Below are 21,476 nucleotides of genomic sequence, written 5' to 3' on the forward strand. Positions count from 1 at the left end.
CCTGTACTGTGCTCAATGTCTGCTAATGTGCTACTATATTTTAAAAACCTCAACAATTATGAGTATTGCTGTCCTCATGTCTCAGATGTGGAAATGAGACCTAAAGATATTTCTTTTTTGGGGGGGGGACCGGTCATGGGCCTGAACTCTGGGCCTGGGCGCTGTCCCTCAGCTCTTCAGCTCAAGGCTAGCACTCTACCACTTGAGCCACAGCGCCACTTCCGGCTTTTTTCTTATGTGGTGCTGAGGAATCGAACCCAGGGCCTCATGCATGCGAGGCAAGTGCTCTACCACTGAGCCACCTTCCCAGCCCAAGATATTTCTTTTTTGTATGTGTGCCAGTCCAGGGGCTCGAACTCAGGGCCTAGGCACTGTCTCTGAGCTTTTTTTGTCAAGGCTAGCACTCTACCACTTGAGCCATACACAACTCTACTTCTGGCTTCTTGGTGGTTCGAGATAAATGTGTCACAGATTTTCCTGCCTGGGCTGGCTTTAAACCACAGTTCTCAGATCTCAGCCTCCTGAGTAGCTGGGGTGACCGGCGTGAGCCACGGGTGCCCGCATATTTCTAAAAGCACGCGTAGTTGCAGCGCCCACTGCCTGCGCCCTCAGCCCTGGCCTGTCTTCAGAGCCACACCTATCAAATGGCAGCAATGGCTATCTAAGAACAGGGAATAAAGAGAGCAAGAGTTGATTTCCACCTTTAGTCTTTATTAGCCATAAGCATTTGCATAACTTCCTCACACCAAGACAAAATTTCTACAGATGTTTCAGAATTCATTAAAACAAAACTAAAAGTACTATTTTTTAAAGTAAAATTAGAACAGACATTGGTCCCAGAGTCCTCGTATCAAAGGTGCCTGACCACTCTCCTGCCGTTCTGGGGCATGGGGGGGGGGCGAGGTCAGGGGGCGGCGGGGGGGGGGAGGGGGGGAGGGCAAGGGGTGGCTGGGGGGGGTACGACTAGCTACTGCGGGCTGGGCCTCTGGGACAGGGCACCACTCCCACTCCGACTCCACATCTCTGGTTTGGGATGCGCCCCTCCCCCCATGGCCAAACCACAGCCAGGCTGACACCTGCCCCAACCGCAGCACCTTCCGGGCAGCCTCGCACCCACCAGTGTTATTTAACGAGAACCAAGTTGACCGGGGCTGGGCCGGTGCTGCACAGCTCTCCTCTGCACCAAGGACGCCTCTCCACTCCGAGACACAGAGACCCTCTGCTCTCCTGCCATGGCCGGCGGTGCTGGCTCCATTGGGTGGGAGCTTTCAGGGATGTTAATTACTGTGTGCACTCTTACGCTCAGAGGGTTTTGGGGTTAGACGCCTCGAATTTGAGTAGAAAACATTCCAACAAGCACTTGCTGCTCCCTCCCTGCTGCCTGACCACACGCACTGTAAACCAAGTGCAATGCTCCCAGGGCCCCCAGAGCCAGTGCAGGGTGTGGCAGCCACCTCCCAGGCCTCCCCCACACTGGCATCTGGGTTTGAGACTCGAGACTCAACGGCTGAAACCAAAGCAGGGCACAGCAACACACAGGGGTGCACTTACGGGACAGGGCGTGGGCACCCTTGGGCAGGTACTCGAACAGCAGGGAGCCGTCATCCCCCAGCACGTCTGCCTTCAGAGACAGCAGGCTGTTCTTGCTCATGAGTGCCGCACGCAGGCTGGCCACTGCGGTGGCCTGGCGCAACACCTCGTCCTTCTCCGGGGTGAGCGGAGGGCCCAGGCAGCCGGCGTCTCCTCCCAGGAGGCCTTCATCCACAGGTGCGTACAGCTCCGTCCTCTCCCCTTGGCTGTCCACGCCGTGGGCCTCCGTGGCAGTCAGGTCTATATCTGGGGTCGGGAGGGACACACGTCAGTGGATGTGCACGCCACTGTAAGACTGCAAGCACTCAGGGGTGCAGGTGAGCTTCCTGCTAGCCTCTGCCTGCCAGGTAACGTCCACACGCTGTGTGCGCCACGCACAAGGCACCAGTGATGCCATCGCCCCTGCGTTCTGTCCCGCCAGCCCACACCCAGGACTCGCCACTGCCACAGCAAAATCCCAGCTCCGCCTCCAGAAGTCACAGCAGCACTCAGAGCTGTGGTGGAGGGCCACCCACCCCGGACCTGGCTCCACAAGAGATCCTGGGGCAGGATTCCAACTTCTCCAAGAAGATACACTCATGTATCCGCGATCTACTGGGATGCCAGACTATAAAATGCTTAGAAGAAAATCTGTGTGGTCTTATCTTTGGCAATGGGTTCTTAGATAAGACATCAGAAGCACAAGCAGCACACCAGGTTAAAGCCTTCTGCCAGGCAGTTGCTCAAACCTGTAATCCTAGCTACCTGGAGGGCACAGACAGGAGGACTGTCTGTGGGAGGACTGGGCAGCCCCAGCACGAAGTTCATGAGACTCCCATCGCAACCGTCACGGCTATGGGGGGAGCCCAATGGCCAGGTCAGCAGTGCACACCTGTCAGCTCAGCAACTCTGAGACGCACAGGTGAGCCCAGGCACCGAGAGACGCCATTAGGGAAGAGGCGCTGTGGCTCAAGTGGCAGAGTACTAGCCTAGAGTAAAACAGCTCAGGGACAGCGCCCAGGCCCTGAGTTCAAGCCCAAGGATGAGAGAGAGTGGGGGTAGGGAAGGAGAGGGGGGCACTCAGGACTCGCCCAAGAAAAAGGACAAGACAACCCACGGAGTGGAAGGAAACACCTGTAACTCATGCAGCTAATACAAGGACTCTCACTCAAAAAGACAAAGATGGACCGACCACATTCCAGTTATCCAAAACTGAATGGCTGATGAGCACGAATCACAAACCATCCATGCAGTGCAAATGAAAACAGCTAGTACCAAAAAAATCTGAAAATAAAGTATCAACAAGGATACAGAGAACCCAGAACTCCTAAGAATGAGAGGTGTGCAGGCACCGAGGAAGGTTTGACAGCTCTTCCAGGTGACCGGCCAAGGGGCTCCCAGGGCGGCTGGAAGCACAGTGACCAGCCCCACAGAATTCCTAACCCCTCAGAACGGGAAGGAAGAAAACGCCATGTGAATGGATGTCTGAGCCCAACTTGCCCTCCCCAAGTTCTGAGGTTCCTGCCTTGGTGGGGAGACAGACAGACAGACAGCACCCTGGGGCAAGCGCCCCTGAGACAGGAGGCAAACGTCAGCCCTAGCTTGGCCTCAGAGAGAGGGGCCTTTGCTGGGTGCTGGTGGCTCACGCCTGTCATCCTAGCTACTCAGGAGGCTGAGATCTGAGGATCTCAATTCAAAGCCAGCCCGGGCAAGAAAGTCTGTGAGACTCTTACCTCCAATAAACCACTAGAAAACCAGCAGTGGCACTGTGGCTCAAGTGGTAAAGTGCTAGCCTTATTGCTGAAGAACTGAAAGACCCAGGCCCAGAGTTCAAGCCCCACGACCACCACCACCACCACCACCAACAACAACAACAAAAAGAGGGACTTTAGAACAATGTCAAAGGAGAATGGGCACCTGAGATCAGCTCACCTGTGAGCATGCGTAGTTGGGGCCCGTGTTCTGGGGAAATGTTCGTTTGCTGTTGCTCACCTGTGAGCATGCGTAGTTGGGGTCCGTGTTCTGGGGAAATGTTCGTTTGCTGTTGCTCACCTGTGAGCATGCGTAGTTGGGGTCCGTGTTCTGGGGAAATGTACGTTTGCTGTTGCTCACCTGTGAGCATGCGTAGTTGGGGTCCGTGTTCTGGGGAAATGTACGTTTGCTGTTGCTCACCTGTGAGCATGCGTAGTTGGGGCCCGTGTTCTGGGGAAATGTTCGTTTGCTGTTGCTCACCTGTGAGCATGCGTAGTTAGGGTCCGTGTTCTGGGGAAATGTACGTTTGCTGTTGTTATGAAAAACCCAAAACCATGGGGATACTAAAGAGACTATGACTGGTACAACCCCTCCTTAGCGGTTTGGCATTTCAGGGTTAACGCCTCATGTGGGCCCGGTGGCAGGCAACCCTAACAGAGCCGAGAGGCAGCCTGCCGAGCCTGGGACCAGGACGCTCCGGGACAGCTGGCACCTTGTCTCAGCCAAATAACGTTTAGGCAGTGTGACAAGACGTGCCCACGCCTTTCCAAAACACAGGCCCCAGGTAAGCAGTACCCTTCCTACACACACTGCCAAGACCTGTCCATGAATACCGGCACACATAGGTCCTTGCTGAGCTGTTGATCTACGCTCACAAATGATGAGTCTGAATGCTTCACTTATTCAACAATTTGCCTCTGAGCAGATGTTGGTGGCAAACTCAAATCTGAGGTCAAAAAAGTCAAGCCAAACAAAAAACAATTAAACAAGCAGGGCTGGGAATGTGGCTTAGTGGTAGTAGAGTGCTTGCCCAGCATGCATCAAGCCCTGGGTTCGACTCCTCAGTACCACATAAACTGAAAAAGCTGGAAGTGACCCTGTGGCTCAAGTGGTAGACTTAGCACTGTGCAAAAAGCTCAGAGACCCAAACCCTGAGTTCAAGCCCCACAATCAGCAATAAATAAATAAATACATAAATAAACAAGCAAAGCGTTAACGGTGATGTTAAAAAATAAAAAGCTTGCGGGCACCGGTGGCTCACGCCTGTAATCCTAGCTACTCAGGAGGCTGAGATCTGAGGATCACAGTTTGAAGCCAATCTGGGCAAGAAAGTCCAAGAGAGGGGCTGGGAAGGTGGCTCAGTGGTAGAGCGCTTGCCTTGCATGCCTGAGGCCCTGGGTTCGATTCCTCAGCACCACATAAGAAAAAAGAAAAAAGCCAGAAGTGACGCTGTGTCTCAAGTGGTAGAGCGCTAGCCTTGAGCTGAAGAGCTGAGGGACAGCGCCCAGGCCCAGAGTTCAGCCCCACGACCGGAACCAAAAAAAAAAAAAAGTCTATGAGGCTCTCATTTCCAGTCACCCACCAAAAAACCAGAAGTGCAGGTATGACTCAAGTGGTACAGTGCCAGCCTTGAGCAAAGGAGTGGGGCAGAGTGGCATGCACCTGCAAAGCTACGTGAGAAGCTGAGGTCGGAGCGACTCGGGCCAGCCCATCCTGCGGGGCGGAGATGGACAGGCGTCCTAGAGGGAAGGCGGCCAGGGAGGCACCTGCGCTCTCAGGTATACGGGCAGCTCGAAATATGCCTGATGCCAGAGGCGCACACGCGCGTGCACACACACGCGCGCACGCGCACACACGCGCGCACGCGCACACACGCACACACACACGTGCACGCACACACACGCGTGCACGCACACATGCACACACACGCACACGCGCACACACACGCACACACATGTGCACGCACACATGCACGCACGCACACACGCGCGTGCGCACGCACACAGACGCACACACACACGCACGCACACACGCACACACACGCGCACGCACACAGACGCACACACACGCGTGCACGCACACGCACACACACGCACGCACACACACGCGCACACACGCGTGCACGCACACACACGCACACACACGCGTGCACGCACGCGTGCACGCACACATGCACACACACGCACGCGCGCGTGCGCACGCACACACACGCACGCGCACGCACACACACACGCGCGCGCGCACACGCGCGCACACACACACGCGCGCGCGCACCCACACACACGCACACACGCGCGCATGCACACACACGCGTGCACGCACACACGCACACACACGCGCGCGCACACGCGCACACACGCGCGCACACACACACGCACACACACACGCGCACGCACACACACGCGTGCACGCACACACGCACACACACGCACACACGCGTGCACGCACACGCACGCGTGCACGCGCACACGCGTGCACGCGCACACGCACGCACACGCGCACACATGCATGCACGCCCACATGCACACACACGCACACACATGTGCACGCACACACATGCACGCACACACACATGCACGCGCGCAAATGCACACACGCACACACATGCACGCGCGCGCACACGCGCGCGCACGCACACGCGCACACACGTGCATGCACACACATGCACACGCGCGCGCACGCACACACACGCGTGCACGCACACACACGCACACACACGCACACACACGCGTGCACGCACACATGCACACACACGCACACGCACGCGCACGCACACACATGTGCACGCACACACACATGCGCACGCGCAAATGCACATACACACACGCACACACACACACTCGCGTGCACACACATGCGCACGCGCACACACGTGCATGCACACACACATGCACACACATGCGCATGTGTGTCCTTTTAAAAAAATGTAAAAACAACAATCTAGAGAAAAGCAGGGCTGGAGACACGACTCACACGGTAAGGGGCATGGGAAGCACAGAGCCTGAGCTCTAGCCCAGCCGCGCGTGCACTGTTGACTGTTGAACAGCTTCTCCCCACAGCTCTCTACTGCCGCTTGCAAACTCCATCTCCAGTGTCGGTGCGGCCATGTGGGCTCCTGCCGCCCAGTGCGGGCGAGGCCGGCCAGGACGCCCGAGAGGTTCTCCACAATCACACGGCGAAGGTCAGATGTGAACATCTACGACCGGCACCCAGCCCCCGCACGGACCCCACTCGGAAGCAGACGCATCGCTCACAAACGCCATGGAACGCGCAAGCTGCTCGCTTGCTGGTCCAAGGCCGGGCCAGGCTGGTAAGCTAGGGTGCTCTCTCTGCTGGCAGCCACCATACATGTCCACACACACTCAGTACGACAACACACTCCCGCACACACATGCACATACGCACACGCGGTCACACACACCACTGCGGACACCCCCATGGCACCTCCCAGCCCTGTGTCCTGCTCACCTCTACTCACACACACCACTGGTGTGCACTGACCATGTCCTCAAAACAGGGACTATGCTTTTATTGTTTGACCAAGTCCTGCCTGGAATACAGTAATATCCTCAGCATGTGTGTATGTGTGTTGGGGACAGGGTTACTGAGGATCAAAGACAGGGCCTTGTGATCATGAGGTAGGTACTCTAACGCTGAGGGGAGTACTCTAACGCGAGTATTCTAACGCTGAGGCGAGTACTAACGCTGAGGGGAGTACTCTAACACGAGTATTCTAACGCTGAGGGGAGTACTCTAACGCGAGTATTCTAACGCTGAGGCGAGTACTAACGCTGAGGGGAGTACTCTAACACGAGTATTCTAACGCTGAGGCGAGTACTCTAACGCTGAGGCGAGTATTCTAACGCTGAGGTACACCCCCAGACTAACTCAGTATTCTTAAATAAATGAATAATAAAAAGAAGAGAGGGAAGAAAACAGCAGTGTATCTCTTGGCTACAAATGCTGCTATCACAACAATGACCAAAGACCTCGCACCGCCCGCTCTGAGCTCTGCCCTACAACGCTGGCCTCCGAGCTGCTGTTTGCATGTGGTATATGACTGGACTGACATCTGCTTTTTGTGTATGATTTCCAATTGTTCCAGTGATTTTGAGTTTTGGCACAAAAAAGAACATTATGTCTTATCACTGAGTTGCCTAATTAACTGTGTTTTTAGTTTGTTCTTAATATCTATGGGTTCCATATCTACAGTTTCAACCAACCAGGGGCTGAACATACTTTTTAAAAGGCAAGCATGAGCCAGGTGCCCGTGGCTCACATCTGTAACCCTGACGACCCAGGAGGTTGGGGTCTAAAGACTGAGGTTCAAAGCCAGCCTGGGCAAGAAAATCCATGACTCTTACTTCCAATTAACCAGCAAAAGCTGTAAGTAAAGGTGTGGCTCAAGTGGCAGAGTTTTATTCTTAGGCAAAAAAAATCTAAGGGACAACACTCAGGTCCTGAGTTCAAGCTCAAACATGAAAGAAGAAAGAAAGAGAGAGAAGGAGGGAGGGAGGAAGAGAAAGAGAGAGAGGGAAGAAGGGAAGGAGGGAAGGAAAGAAAGAAAAAGAAAAGAGAGGAAGGGAGGGAGGGAAGAAAGGAGGGAAGGAAGGAAGGATAGAGGGAGAGAGGGGGAGAGAAGGAGGGACGCAGGGAGGGAGGGAAGACTGTCCTTTTCTTTTTTGTCCCTCCATAGTAACTGCAGGCACTGGCCACCAAGCCCAGGGCCACACACACCCCCAGCCCTTAGAGAATTGTTTGTTTTCTTTTAATTTGTGTGTGTGTGTGTGTGTGTGTGGTGATGATATCTGCCCTGAACTCAGAGCCTTGTATTCTTGCTCAGCTTTTTGTTGCTCAAGGCTAGTGCATTACCACTTGGAGCCACACCCCCACTTCCAGCTTAGGTTGATTGCCTAGGATTCTAAGAATGTTTGTCTTCTAAGTGAGGATTTCTTAAATGATTTAAAACCTTTTTGATAATTATAAATGAGAAAGCTTGATTTTTAACTTAGTGAAATACAACACCAATGATAAAGAGTAAGCTTTAAACACAGTAAGAAGGTAAAACTTTAGACAAGGCACATCTGTAATCATTATTCTAGAGTTGCATTTCTTGAATTTTTATGTCCCATGGGTTGTGTAATATAGTAATAAAATGACACATAAATTGCTTCTTGAAAACTGGCAGTGAGGTGTGTGAAACTTACCTAAAAAGTGTAAGCACACTGAGTCCAGCTGGTGACAAGCAGGGCCAAATGTCTGGGATGGGTGTGCCAGCGGTACGCCACTTACTTTGAAATGTATTGAAAAATTAGGTGGAACTTTGAGTAGGCAGATGGATAAATATTTAGTAACACAAATAAAACAAAATGTTAACAAACCGGGGACCAGCAGCTGATGTATTCATTTGTCACGTTTTCAGCTTTTCCTCTAAGTGTAAATATTTTCCCAGTACAGTATTAGGGGCAAAACCCAAAACTATAATGCAGCCATACAGTTGAAATTGAAGCTTACTGAATATATTTTGCATTTATACCTCAGAGTATTACTCATTGGGCTACCCAAGGTAAGCCCTAGCAGCCGGCCCATCCATACTGTGTTCACACCGTGACACCCCACCCCGTGGGAAGGAAAGTCTTCAACCAAGGGAGCAGCTGGCCACTCAAGCTTGATAGTTCAGCCTCAGCAGAGCACTCACGGAAACGGGCTGAGCCAGGACGGGGTCTATGGGGGAAGGGGTCCCAGGACACACCGAGAAGTGCCAGGAGAGAAACCTAGGACCTCCATGGGTGTGCGTAACCGGTCCAGGGAGCAACAAGAGGGGCCCCCCTGAGAGCTGGCGCCCCACCCTCCCGGGCAGGGACATGAACATCACTGGAGCCTTTAGGGGCCCAACTGGAGCTGTACTGTGCTCTCTTCCTCTTAAAAAACTATACTCAGGCTGGATGCTGGTGACTCATGCTGCTCAGGAGGCTGAGGTCTGAGCTTCACAGTCCCAAGTCAACCTCTTATCTCCAACTAACCAGCAAAAAGTGGAAAGTGGAGCAACAGCTCAAGTGGCAGATGACCAGCTCTGAGCAAAAAAAGCCAAGAGCGAGTAAGAGGCCCTGAGTAAAGCATACAATAAACCATCAAAAATTTTAAAGTCCAATCTGCAGAGCTCTAACTAGCAACTGAGCTCTACTTCTGCAGAACTTTTGAGAAACAAGTATGCTTCTTGGCTGGGCCTGGGCTATTTCTTCACCACTGCTAAACTAGCGCAGCTCCCAGTCCACCACCCTGAAGTCTCGCCAGCCTCTCCAGTAGAGACTTGGGGGGTGGACGCAGCCTGGCCATAAAGCTCACCAGTGCCCAGCATGGCTGCGACAATGAATCTGCACATTGTAACCTGCTTCAAGTTTTACTCAAAAGTAAACTTCGACACTGCTTCTTTGAAACTGGAAGGTCAGAATGAATTTGACTTTGTGCTTGGAAAAACTCTCCTAAAAGCTAACAGAAGCTGAGTGCCAGTGGCTCACCTCCATAATCCTAGCTACTCAGAAGGCTGCGATCTGAGGATCAGATTCAAAGTCAGTCCAGGCAGGAAAGTCCATGAGATTTTTATCTCCAAGTAAGAGGGTGGAGCTGTGGCTCAAGTGGTAGAGTACTAGCTTAAAAAAAAAAAAGCCAAACTGGAAGTATAGCTTTTATAGTAGAGTACTTATAGGGTAAGTGAGAAATCAAGGCCCAGAGTTCAAGCTCTAGTACCAGAACAAAAGGAAGGAAGGAGAGAGGGAGGAAGGGAGAGCAGGAGGAAGGGGGGAGGGGGCGGGCGGGAGGGACTCTTCTATAAATAGGATGAGGGAAAATGTTCTCTATAATCAATCTGTAATGACAACAAACTGACCTCCACCGATGATCCCATTTTACACTTCCAAATAGCCTGAGGGGTGAGGTGAGGGACAGAGTCTGGGGAGTGGCTGGCTGTCAACTACAACACGATCACCCCACGTTCTAGCCCACACCTCATGTCCTTGTCTTAGTCCTGGTAATCCTTAAGCAGAAGTGGTTCACAGTTGCCTTGGCAACCCAAGGATTTAAGACCAAGGAAAGTACACAGCCAAAATCACTTGTTGGATGCTGAAAACACCTTCTGCTCACTGACTGCATCTGAAACCTAGCCACAGGCTCTGGAAACCTTCTACTTCCTCACAGGCTGATCCAGGCCCCAAAACGGTCCCCTGTATGTGACTGACAGGCATGCCCGGGGGCGTGGGGCAAGCGGGGGGGGGGGGGGGGGGGGGGGGGGCCGGCTCCTCACTTCCTGGACACTTTGCAGTTCTGGTCCACACTGGTGAAAGATTACACAATTGGGAGCAGATGGCATGCTACTGTCCCTGTCACCTGTCCCTGGAACAGCTAGCAGAGAAACCAATGAATGTGTTTCCCTCAGCTGGGAACACTTGATTCCGCTCCGCCCTGATAGTTAAGGAGCTGCCCTGGGACTACCGTCTAGCTCAGGAGCCCGTGCGGTCACGGGAAGGCTAGCACTCCTGGCACTTTGTAGGGAGAGGCCAGTAATGCTGCTGAACGTCTTGTAGTACCCAGGGTGACCCAGGAAGAATCCCCCAGCCTGGCCGGGCGCTGGCGGCTCACGCCTGTAATCCTAGCTACTCAGAAGGCTGAGATGTGAAGACTGTGGTTTGAAGCCAGTCTGGGCAGGAAAAGTCCATGAGATTCTTTTTTTTTTTTTTGTCGGTCGTGGGGCTTGAACTCTGGGCCTGGGCGCTGTCCCTCAGCTCTTCAACTCAAGGCGAGCGCTCTACCACTTGAGCTACAGCGCCACTTCCATGAGATTCTTTATCTCCAATGAATCACCAAAAAGCCAGAAGCAAAGCTGTATCTCAAGCGGTAGAGTACTAGATGTGAGCAAAAAAGCTCAGGGACAGCACTCAGGCCCTGAGTTTGAGTCCCCAGACTGCAACAATTGTTTAAACCCTGCCCAAGGTGGAGAAAGCCTGAGCTAAACCAACTTCTGTGGTAATACAGAGAGAACTCAGGTGCTTGCCCTTGGCTGCTCCGCCACTGGGCCGGCTCTCACACCTTTCTCTTTAGCTTTATTTTTTGGTAGCCTCTTGTACCTTTTTGCCCAGGGCTAGCTTCCCATCATTTGCCTTCCATGCAGCTGGATACAGACAGGAACCACCATTCTTGTCCTTAAAACAACTTCCAGTGAACTTGAAGGAGTCTGGCCCTGGCATCGATGGCTCAGTGCCCAGGACAAAGAGAATGGAAATATTTAAGGAAAGCAACAGTGTTTCAAAGAGGGACCTGGAGGTACTCTTTAATAGGAACAGTTTCTGTTGGGAAAGATTAAAAAATTCTGAAGACAGATAGTAAAGACAGTCACACAATGTCAATGTATTTAGTGCCAGGATATTTAAAAATATTTAAGCTAGGTTCTGGTGATGTACTCCTGTAATTCTATCTACTCAAGAGGCTGAGATCTGAGGATCTCAGTTCGAAACTAGCCTGGGAAGACAAATCCTCAGGACTCTTAATCTACAATTAACCAGGAAAAAGCTGGCAGAGCTGTTGTGGCTCAAGTGGTAGAGCACTAGTTAAGACACAGTGTGAGACTTTGAGCTTCCCTCCAGAACCACAGGAGAAAAACCACAAGCGGGGTATCTGTGGCTCATGCCTGTCTCTCAAGAAGCTGAGATCTGAGGATCACGGTTCAAAGCCAGCCCAGGCAGTAAATTCATGAGATTCTTATCTCCAATTAACTACCAAAAACTCAAAAGCAAAGGTGAGTCTCAAGCAGTATAGTGCTAGACTTCACTTAAAAAAAAAAAAAAAAAGGTTAGGACCAAGCACCGGTGGCTCATGCTTGTAATCCTAGGTACTCAGGAGGGTGAGATCTAAGATTCATGGTTCAAAGCCAGCCTGGGTAGAAAACTCCCGGGGACTCTTATCTCCAATAAACTACTCAAAAAAGCCAGAGTGGCACTGTGGCTCAAGTGGTAGGTGCTCACCTTGAGCAAAAGAAGCTCAGGGACAGTGCCCAGGCTCAGAATTCAAGCCCCAGGACCAGAAAAACAAAAAACAAAAATAAAAAAACAGTAAACAGCCAGGCGCCGGTGGCTCGCGCCTGTAATCCTAGCTACTCAGGAGGCTGAGATCTGAGGATCTCGGTTGAAAGCCAGCCCAGGCAGGAAAGACCATGAGACTCCTATCTCCAATAAACCACTAGAAAACTGGAAGTGGCACTGTGGCTCAAGTGGTAGAGCGCTCACCTTGAGCTGAAGAGCTGAGGGACAGCGCTCAGGCCCAGAGTTCAAGCCCTGCGACCGTCCAAAAAATAAAAAAATAAAAAATAAATAAACAGCTTAGGGACAGCATCTAGGCCCTGAGTTCAAGTCCCAGGACTGGCACCAAAAAACAAAAAAGCTACAGCATATAAAGGTGTGGTGTCCCTGAGAGTCTGGAGCCTGAGGAACTTCTCCTGCCATGTCATTCCAGGCTCCTGAGACGCCTCAGTCAAGCGGAAGGGACCCAGGACCCCAGCATATCCCACCAACCCTGCCCTAGAAGCTCTCCAAACAGGCACAGGCCGCCTTCCCCAGACCACCACACAGTGCCCTTGAGATTGTCAGCATTTTCAGAAGTTAGGACCTCCATGGCTGGCTGCCGTCTGCCTACTACTGTGTGTTCATGACTATATAACTAACATTACTATCTAGTTCTGGAGCTTGAACACAAGACCTCCCACTTACACTCAGCTTTTGTGCCCACCCCTTAAGCCACACCTGCAGCCCAGCTTTTTGCTGGTTAATTGGAGATGGAATCTTGTGGCCTTTCTGCCTGAGTTGACTTAAACTACAGGCTTCCAGATCTTAGCTTCCTGAGTAGTTGGGGTTACAGGCATGAGCCACCATGCCTGACGTTTCCCTCACTTACTTCTAACCTTTGTTCTAGAAGGACTCCCGCACCAGCCTGACTGACTGCCTTCCCCTGACAGGAATGGAGACCAGGCCCCAGAGGAAGAGCCACACAGGCCTCAGAGGACAGGAAGCTTGCTGCTGCAGGTCTCTCAGTGGGCCCAGGAAAAGCCATAGTCTAGAAGGTGCTCAGAACCTGGTATTCAGCGAGCACTTTGTTTTCTTGATGCTCGGACAGGAAAGGCAGATACCCACCACGATACTTGGTCTGTGAGGACCAGGTCCCGCACACCAGGCTTAGCATCTCCCAAACACTGCCGTTGTGAAGGATGGAAGGGAGGAGACACTCTGTTTCCATACAGCAGGAGTGAGCACCGTGCCTGTTAGTGTGAACACAGAACTCACGCTTGCTGGTGAAAGCCACATACTGACCCCTTACCGAGAGGCTCTTTTCCAACAGAACATTCCAGCTGATGCAGGCTAAGGGCTGAGCTTAAGCATGATGGGGACCACTGGCAGAAGCCTGGGCCAGGGAACCTAGCAGACAGCCCCTCTGGGAACCAGGAAGGCTATGCATGAAGAGGCCAGGGAGACCTCAAGCACTGTTCTGGCGAGAGACCCACAGCTGGTGCCCTTGGCCAGAGGAGCCCCAGCTGGCAGCCTCTGCATGTCCATGAGGAGGACAGGAGAGCAGCCTGGGCATGTGGGCCACAGTTACCATGGTCCCACCAATTTACCAGGGAAGGGGGTAACGCAAGAGGCCACCAGCATGAGCCTGGCATGCCCACTTTACCCACAAGGCCACGGACACCAGTCCCTGGGGGAGCCACACCCCGCCTGGCTCAAATGAAGGGCTTACTTGAGTCTTGGCTGCTGAAGGGCCATCCTGATGAGGGGAGGAAGGAGGGCACCGGGGAGCCGGGCCGGCTGTCAGCTTCCACCTGCGGTGTGATGTGCCGCACGGTGTCCTTGTTCTTCCGATTCTTCCTCCGGCCGGAACCCTGCTCTGAGAGAGAGTTCTGAATCGCACCATCCTTGGCGGAAGGCAGCTCACTCTCTCCATAATGAGATGGAGAGATCTGCTCTTCCTTGATGTGCAGAGACCCATAGGCCACATCTCCAGGCCAGAGGGATGGAAAAGCCAGGTCCTCGGGGCCGTCAGCCTTGGGTTCCTGGTCCTCCTTCCCGTGGCTGCTCCCTCCTTCGTGGCAGCTGGCGATGGCCGAGTCTCCAGAAGAATTGGCGGGGCTGGTTCGCCGAGCCAGCCATGGGGAGATGCTCCTCCCAGCCATGACGGCTGAGATCAACGCCTCTGTGCTGCCACTGGCCGGGGCGCCAGCTTCGAACTCTGAGAGCTCATCCGAGGCATCCGACTTGATGCTGATGTCCAGCGCGGCTTTAATGAAGTCATGGCAAGCCTGCACAATGTCTGTCATTTGCAGGAAGCTGGCAGCGGACATCACCTCGATAACGTTCCTGCTGGTGAGGGCCAGGTGGGCGGAGTACATGAAGTCAATGATGGCCTTGAAGCCCTGGGCGGTGACGATGTCCAGGTGGGTGACTGTGGCCTGGTCGGACGTCTTCTGCACCTGGCAGTAGAGTGTTTTAAAGTAGCGGCTGCTCCCCAGCAGGACGTTCTTGTGAGCCCTGAAGACCTTGCCCTCCACCACCACACAAGCGTCACACAGCACACCGTGCCGCCGCTGCTCGTCCAGCTCTCGGAGCAGGTGCCGGTAATGGGACGCGATTTCCATATCTTCCTTCCGGTTGTTCATTTGGAAGTCTTGCTGTTGTTTCTTCTACAGCCTCTGGAGTGGGGAGGGAGAAGAGTTACCCACACAGGCAGTGAGACAGTGCAAGCCAGCTGAGGAAGAGTACTGTGCACACAGGAGGGTCTGCATCCTCCAGGACCCACCGCAGCACAGGAATGGGCCACATGCTGACTCAAAGCCCAACCACAGAGCGCACAGTGAGGAAGCACTGGACCTTGCAAACAACAGACAGGCCTGACCTTGTCCATGGAAAGACACCTGAACCCAGATCCTAAATTCAGAGTGGATATGGGACTCTGAGTAGAATCACACATACAACAGAAATAATACAATCACTCATCAGATAAAATCGCTCTCAATGGGCTGGGAAGATGGCTAAGTGGTAGAGGCTTGCCTTGCATGCCTGAGGCCCTGGGTTCGACTCCTTAGTACCACATAAACAGAAAAAGCCAGAAGTGGCACTGTGGCAAGTGGTAGAGTGCTTGTCTAGATCTGAAGAGCTGAGGGACAGCGCCCAGGCCCAGAGTTCAAGCCCCACCACCTACAAAAAACAACAACAACAAAAAATACCACTCTTGTTTGGCTGGGCGCCAGTGGCTTACACCTGTAATCCTAGCTACTCAGGAGGCAGAGATCTGAGGATTGCAGTTCAAAGCCAGCCTGGGAAGGAAAGTCTGTGAGACTCATCTCCAAAAAGCCACCAGAAAACCAGAAGGTGCTATAGCTCAAAGTGATAGAGCATTATTAGCCTTGAGCAAAAGATCTCAGATATAGTGCCCAGGCCCTGAGTTCAAGCCCACGATGGAACCAAAACAAACAAAACAAAACAAAACACCCACTTCCATATCCAGCTGAAAATCTGGGTTAAATAATCCAACTTGATTTAACCCTCACATTTGAAGCAACACACTTCAGCCAGGCACCAGTGGCTCACACCTGTGATCTTATTCAAAAGACCGAGGTCTAGGGGCTGGGAAGGTGGCTCAGTGGTAGAGTGCTTGCCTTGCATGCATGAGGCCCTGGGTTCGATTCCTCAGCACCACATAAGCAGAAAAAGCCAGAAGTGGCGCTGTGGCTCAAGTGGTAGAGTGCTAGCCTTGAGCTGAAGAGCTGAGGGACAGCGCCCAGGCGCAGAGCTCAGGCCCCGAGCTCAGGCCCCATGACTGGCAAAAAAAAAAAAAAAAAAGACGGAGGTCTAGAATACTGAGGTTAAAAGCCAGCCCAGGCAGAAAATTCTGTGAGACTCTCTAATTAACCAGCAAATAGCTGGGTAGAGGCACCACTAGAGTGGTAGAGGACCAGCCAACAGCAAGAAAGACAAGTGTGGGGCCCTTGATTTCAGGCCCCAGCAGTAAGTATGAAAGCAAAAACAAAATACAAAAGCAGGCACTGGTGGCTCATGCCTAATACAAGCAAGGTGAGCTAGCACAGGTCCCTGAGCTCAAACCCCAATACCCGCCATAAGAGGAGAGCCGGTGGGCATTGCCAACCACAGCCAACCACCTACATCTTCACCAGATGAGGTCTCCACTCCTGGAGGAGTGATGTTCTGATGCTTAAGCTCAGCATGAGGTATTTGGCTACAGCTGCCCAGGAGGCCCATGCACCTAGCCTGCCTGCGACAAACACCATGTCCAGATGCCTGCACTCAGCAGAGAGCAACTAGGGCCTGCTGCTCCATCTCACCCAGAAAAATCCTTCCACCAACCTGGCACACCCCACAGCAGGAATCAGTAACCCAGTGTACCCCACAGCAGGAATCACCAACCCAGTGTACCCCACAGCAGGAATCACCAACCCAGTGTACCCCACAGCAGGAATCACCAATCCAGTGTACCCCATAGCAGGAATCACCAACCCAGTGTACCCCACAGCAGGAATCACCAAACCAGTGTACCCCACAGCAGGAATCACCAACCCAGTGTACCCCACAGCAGGAATCACCAACCCAGTGTACCCCACAGCAGGAATCACCAATCCAGTGTACCCCATAGCAGGAATCACCAACCCAGTGTACCCCACAGCAGGAATCACCAACCCAGTGTACCCCACAGCAGGAATCACCAACCCAGTGTACCCACAGCGGAAATCACCAACCCAGTGTACCCCACAGTGAATCACCAACCCAGTGTACCCCACAGCAGAAATCACCAACCCAGTGTACCCCACAGCAGGAATCACCAACCCAGTGTACCCCACAGTGAATCACCAACCCAGTGTACCCCACAGTGAATCACCAACCCAGTATACCCCACAGCAGGAATCACCAACCCAGTGTACCCCACAGCAGAAATCACCAACCCAGTGTACCCCACAGCAGGAATCACCAACCCAGTGTACCCCACAGTGAATCACCAACCCAGTGTACCCCACAGCGGGAATCACCAACCCAGTGTACCCCACAGTGAATCACCAACCCAGTGTACCCCACAGCGAGAATCACCAACCCAGTGTACTCCACAGCAGGAATCACCAACCCAGTGTACCCCACAGCGGGAATCATCAACCCAGTGTACCCCACAGCAGGAATCACCAACCCAGTGTACCCCACAGCAGGAATCATCAACCCAGTGTACCCCACAGTGAATCACCAACCCAGTGTACCCCACAGCAGGAATCACCAACCCAGTGTACCCCACAGCAGAAATCACCAACCCAGTGTACCCCACAGCAGGAATCACCAACCCAGTGTACCCACAGCGGAAATCACCAACCCAGTGTACCCCACAGCGGGAATCACCAACCCAGTGTACCCCATAGCAGGAATCACCAATCCAGTGTACCCCACAGCAGGAATCACCAACCCAGTGTACCCCACAGCAGGAATCAGTAACCCAGTGTACCCCACAGCAGGATCACCAACCCAGTGTACCCCACAGCAGGAATCACCAACCCAGTGTACCCCACAGCAGGAATCATCAACCCAGTATACCCCACAGCAGGAATCACCAACCCAGTGTACCCCACAGCGGGAATCACCAACCCAGTGTACCCCACAGGAGGAATCAGTAACCCAGTGTACCCCACAGTGAATCACCAACCCAGTGTACCCCACAGCAGGAATCACCAACCCAGTGTACCCCACAGTGAATCACCAACCCAGTGTACCCCACAGCAGGAATCATCAACCCAGTGTACCCCACAGTGAATCACCAACCCAGTGTACCCCACAGCAGGAATCACCAACCCAGTGTACCCCACAGCGGGAATCATCAACCCAGTGTACCCCACAGCAGGAATCATCAACCCAGTGTACCCCACAGCAGGAATCACCAACCCAGTGTACCCCACAGCAGGAATCACCAACCCAGTATACCCCACAGCGGGAATCACCAATCCAGTGTACCCCATAGCAGGAATCACCAACCCAGTGTACCCCACAGCAGGAATCACCAACCCAGTGTACCCCACAGCAGGAATCACCAACCCAGTGTACCCCACAGTGAATCACCAACCCAGTGTACCCCACAGCAGGAATCACCAACCCAGTATACCCCACAGCAGGAATCACCAACCCAGTGTACCCCACAGCAGGAATCATCAACCCAGTGTACCCCACAGCGGGAATCACCAACCCAGTGTACCCCACAGCGGGAATCACCAACCCAGTGTACCCCACAGCGGGAATCACCAACCCAGCACACCTCACAATGGGACCCAGGCAGACTTGGACTTTCTTCATCCTCACCACACACTACAGTGTTTAGACCATTTCTTTTCTTCTAAAAATCTCCAGGCAAAGACAGGAGCCATGTGACATCATTTTGCAAACTGAATTTTACATACATCAAATCTATTAGGTCTTGTGGGTATGTGTGCTGGTACTGGAGCCTGAACTCAGGGTCTTGAGCTCTTGGTTGGCATGCTATCATTTAAACAATACCTCCACGTCCGTATGTCAAATTATTGGCATGACAGTACACTGATTTCTTTTAAATGAGTGGTAGGTATGGTTGCACACACCACAGAGGTGGTCAAGTTCTTCTTACCTTCCAGCGAGAGAGAAGACAGGAGCCAGAGGCAGGCTGTGACTCCAGCAATGGGGATGGCCAGGACAAGGAGTCACACATCAAGGGAAGAAGATACGGAGCCCTGGGGCCAGTATGTGTCTGGTTGGGAGGGTGCTGCTGGGCCTGGGGACGGCTGGGGTTCCAGAGCCAAGATGGGGGCGGTCCAGCCACATGCATCACTCACAAGGATCCCGCACGTGCATGCCCTGACTGGGGCTCTGATGCCAGGTGAGGAAAAAGACAAGACCAGACGAGGCCGGCCCATCTGGGGACCAGGTCCCTTTGCCTAACATGGGATTCCTGGGGATAAGCAATTTCCAGCACTGTTGTTTCAACTGCTGGGAAGTTGTCCTGTAGGACTTCCTCTGCTTTGCCTGGCGGGAAAAGAAAGGGAGGGAAGGTGGCTCAGTGGTAGAGCGCTTGCCTCCCATGCATGAGGCCCTGGGTTCAATTCCTCAGCACCACATAAGCAGAAAAAAACCAGAAGTGGTGCTCACGTGGTAGAGCGCTAGCCTTTAGCTGAAGAGCTGAGGGACAGCGCCCAGGCCCCGAGTTCAGGCCCCACAACTGACCAAAAAAAAAAAAAAAAAACCGAAAAAAAAGGGAGAGGCCAGCTGAGTACCTCAGGTTTCACAGTGCCCCTTCCAGTGAGGAGCCTGGTCCTTAGACCTCCATCTACAGACCATACAAGATGAGTGGAGGTCCCTTGTTTCTGGACTCCAGTTTGCTTAGTCGTATCTCCTTGCATTTTGTATTTAACATCCACATATCAGGGAGACATGTGCCGTTTGTCTCTTTGCTCTTGGCTTACCTCACTCGAAATGATTTTTTCTGGTTCCATCCATTTCTCTGCAAATGCCATTATTTTGTCCTTTCTAATGGCTGCCTCTTCTCTTGCAGGAAGCCCTCACAAGTACCCAGCCAATCAGTGCTCATTTGACAGGAAGCCCTCATAAGTACCCAGCCAATCAGTGCTCTCTTGACAGGGCACAGGGCTTCCCTGCCTGACACTACCAGCCTGTTCTCTGGCCCAGGCAGAAAGCCACTCAAGCAGAGAAGACACGTCAACATCAACCCTGCAGACGCAATGTATACCCTGGGGGTCCCTTCTTTACGTTTAAAACTGCAATACATAAGTCTTACTTTTTTTTTTTTGTTGGTCGTGGGTCTTGAACTCTGGGCCTGGCACTGTCCCTCAGCTCTTCAGCTCAAGGCTAGCGCTCCACTACTTGAGCCACAGCGCCACTTCTGGTTTTCTGAGTGGTTTATTGAAGATAAGAGTCTGATGGAGTTTCCTGCATGGGCTGGCTTTGAACTGCAATCCTCAGATCTCAGCCTGCTGAGTAGCTAGGATGACAAGCGTGAGACTCCGGTGCCCAGCAAGTCTTAATTTTTAACCCAAGAATATTTCAAGGGCTGGGAAGGTGGCTCAGTGGTTGAGCGCTTGCCTTGCATGCATGAAGCTCTGGGTTCGATTCCTCAGCACCACATTAGCAGAAAAAAAAAGCTGGAAGTGACGCTGTGGCTCAAGTGGTGAGCGCTAGCCTTGAGCTGAAGAGCTGAGGGACAGCGCCCATGCCCAGAGTTCAGGCCCCACAACAGGACCCCCCCACACACACAAAAAAGGAATATTTCAAAACATTCTGTGCTAATAGAAGTAAAACGAGATGGGAGACCCTAACCCTGAGGGTGGGGATTGTGCAGTCACTGATGCCGAGGCCCAGAAGAGCGGCAGAGTAAGGGCCCTGAGGTGAGACCTGGGAGACAGGTCAGACTGTCAGGTGTGCTGGGCTGGACTGCAGGGCCATCAGGGGCATGGGAGGCGTAGACTGCACCGCAGAGGGATGCTGATGTCAGAACCCCAGTGCCTGTGAGCAGGACCCTGTCCAGCAACAGCGTTTGTTGTTGCTGCTGCTGTTGTTGTCATGAAGCTTTAACTCTGGGCCTGGGCACTGTCCCTCAGCTCTTCAGCTCAAGGCTAGCATTTTACCACTTGAGCTACTCCATCACTTCCAGTTTTCTGGGTGGTTTATTAGAGATAAGAGTCTCACGGAGGGGCTGGGAAGGTGGCTCAGTGGTAGAGTGCTTGCCTAGCATGCCTGAGGCCCTGGGTTCGATTCCTCAGCACCACATAAGCAAAAAGAAAAAAGCCAGAAGTGGCGCTGTGGCTCAAGTGGTAGAGTGCTAGCCTTGAGCTGAAGAGCTGAGGGACAGTGCCCAGGCCCTGAGTTCAGGCTCCACAACTGGATCCAAAAAAACAAAAAACAACAACAACAAACAAAGAGTCTCATGGAGTTTCCTGCCCGGGCTTTGAATCATGATCCTCAGATCTCAGCCTCTGAGTAGCTAAGATGACAGGCGTGAGCCACTGGCGCCCAGCCAGAAATAGTTTTTGCAGATCTCACACAGCAAAGTGAGGTGGTAGGGTGACTTAGCGTGACTGGTGTCTTCAT

The 21,476-nt window shown here is 52.8% G+C and overlaps 1 protein-coding gene across 1 annotated transcript in view; it reads right to left on the reverse strand.

Annotated features, from left to right (window-relative positions):
* Zbtb46 (zinc finger and BTB domain containing 46) overlaps positions 1–21,476 on the reverse strand; it is a 52,367-nt gene that overhangs the window by 21,424 nt on the left and 9,467 nt on the right. Inside the window, exons 2-3 of the mRNA XM_042672299.1 lie at positions 14,101–15,049; positions 1,552–1,836 (exon numbers count right to left, since the gene is read on the reverse strand). Of these exons, the coding sequence (XP_042528233.1) occupies positions 1,552–1,836; positions 14,101–15,016 (1,201 nt within the window). The 5' untranslated portion in view covers positions 15,017–15,049. The remainder of the gene's footprint in view (positions 1–1,551; positions 1,837–14,100; positions 15,050–21,476) is intronic.

This window comes from Dipodomys spectabilis, unplaced genomic scaffold (genome assembly GCF_019054845.1).
Source record: "Dipodomys spectabilis isolate Male_0828 unplaced genomic scaffold, ASM1905484v1 ptg000692l, whole genome shotgun sequence".
Classification (NCBI taxonomy): Eukaryota; Metazoa; Chordata; class Mammalia; order Rodentia; family Heteromyidae; genus Dipodomys; species Dipodomys spectabilis.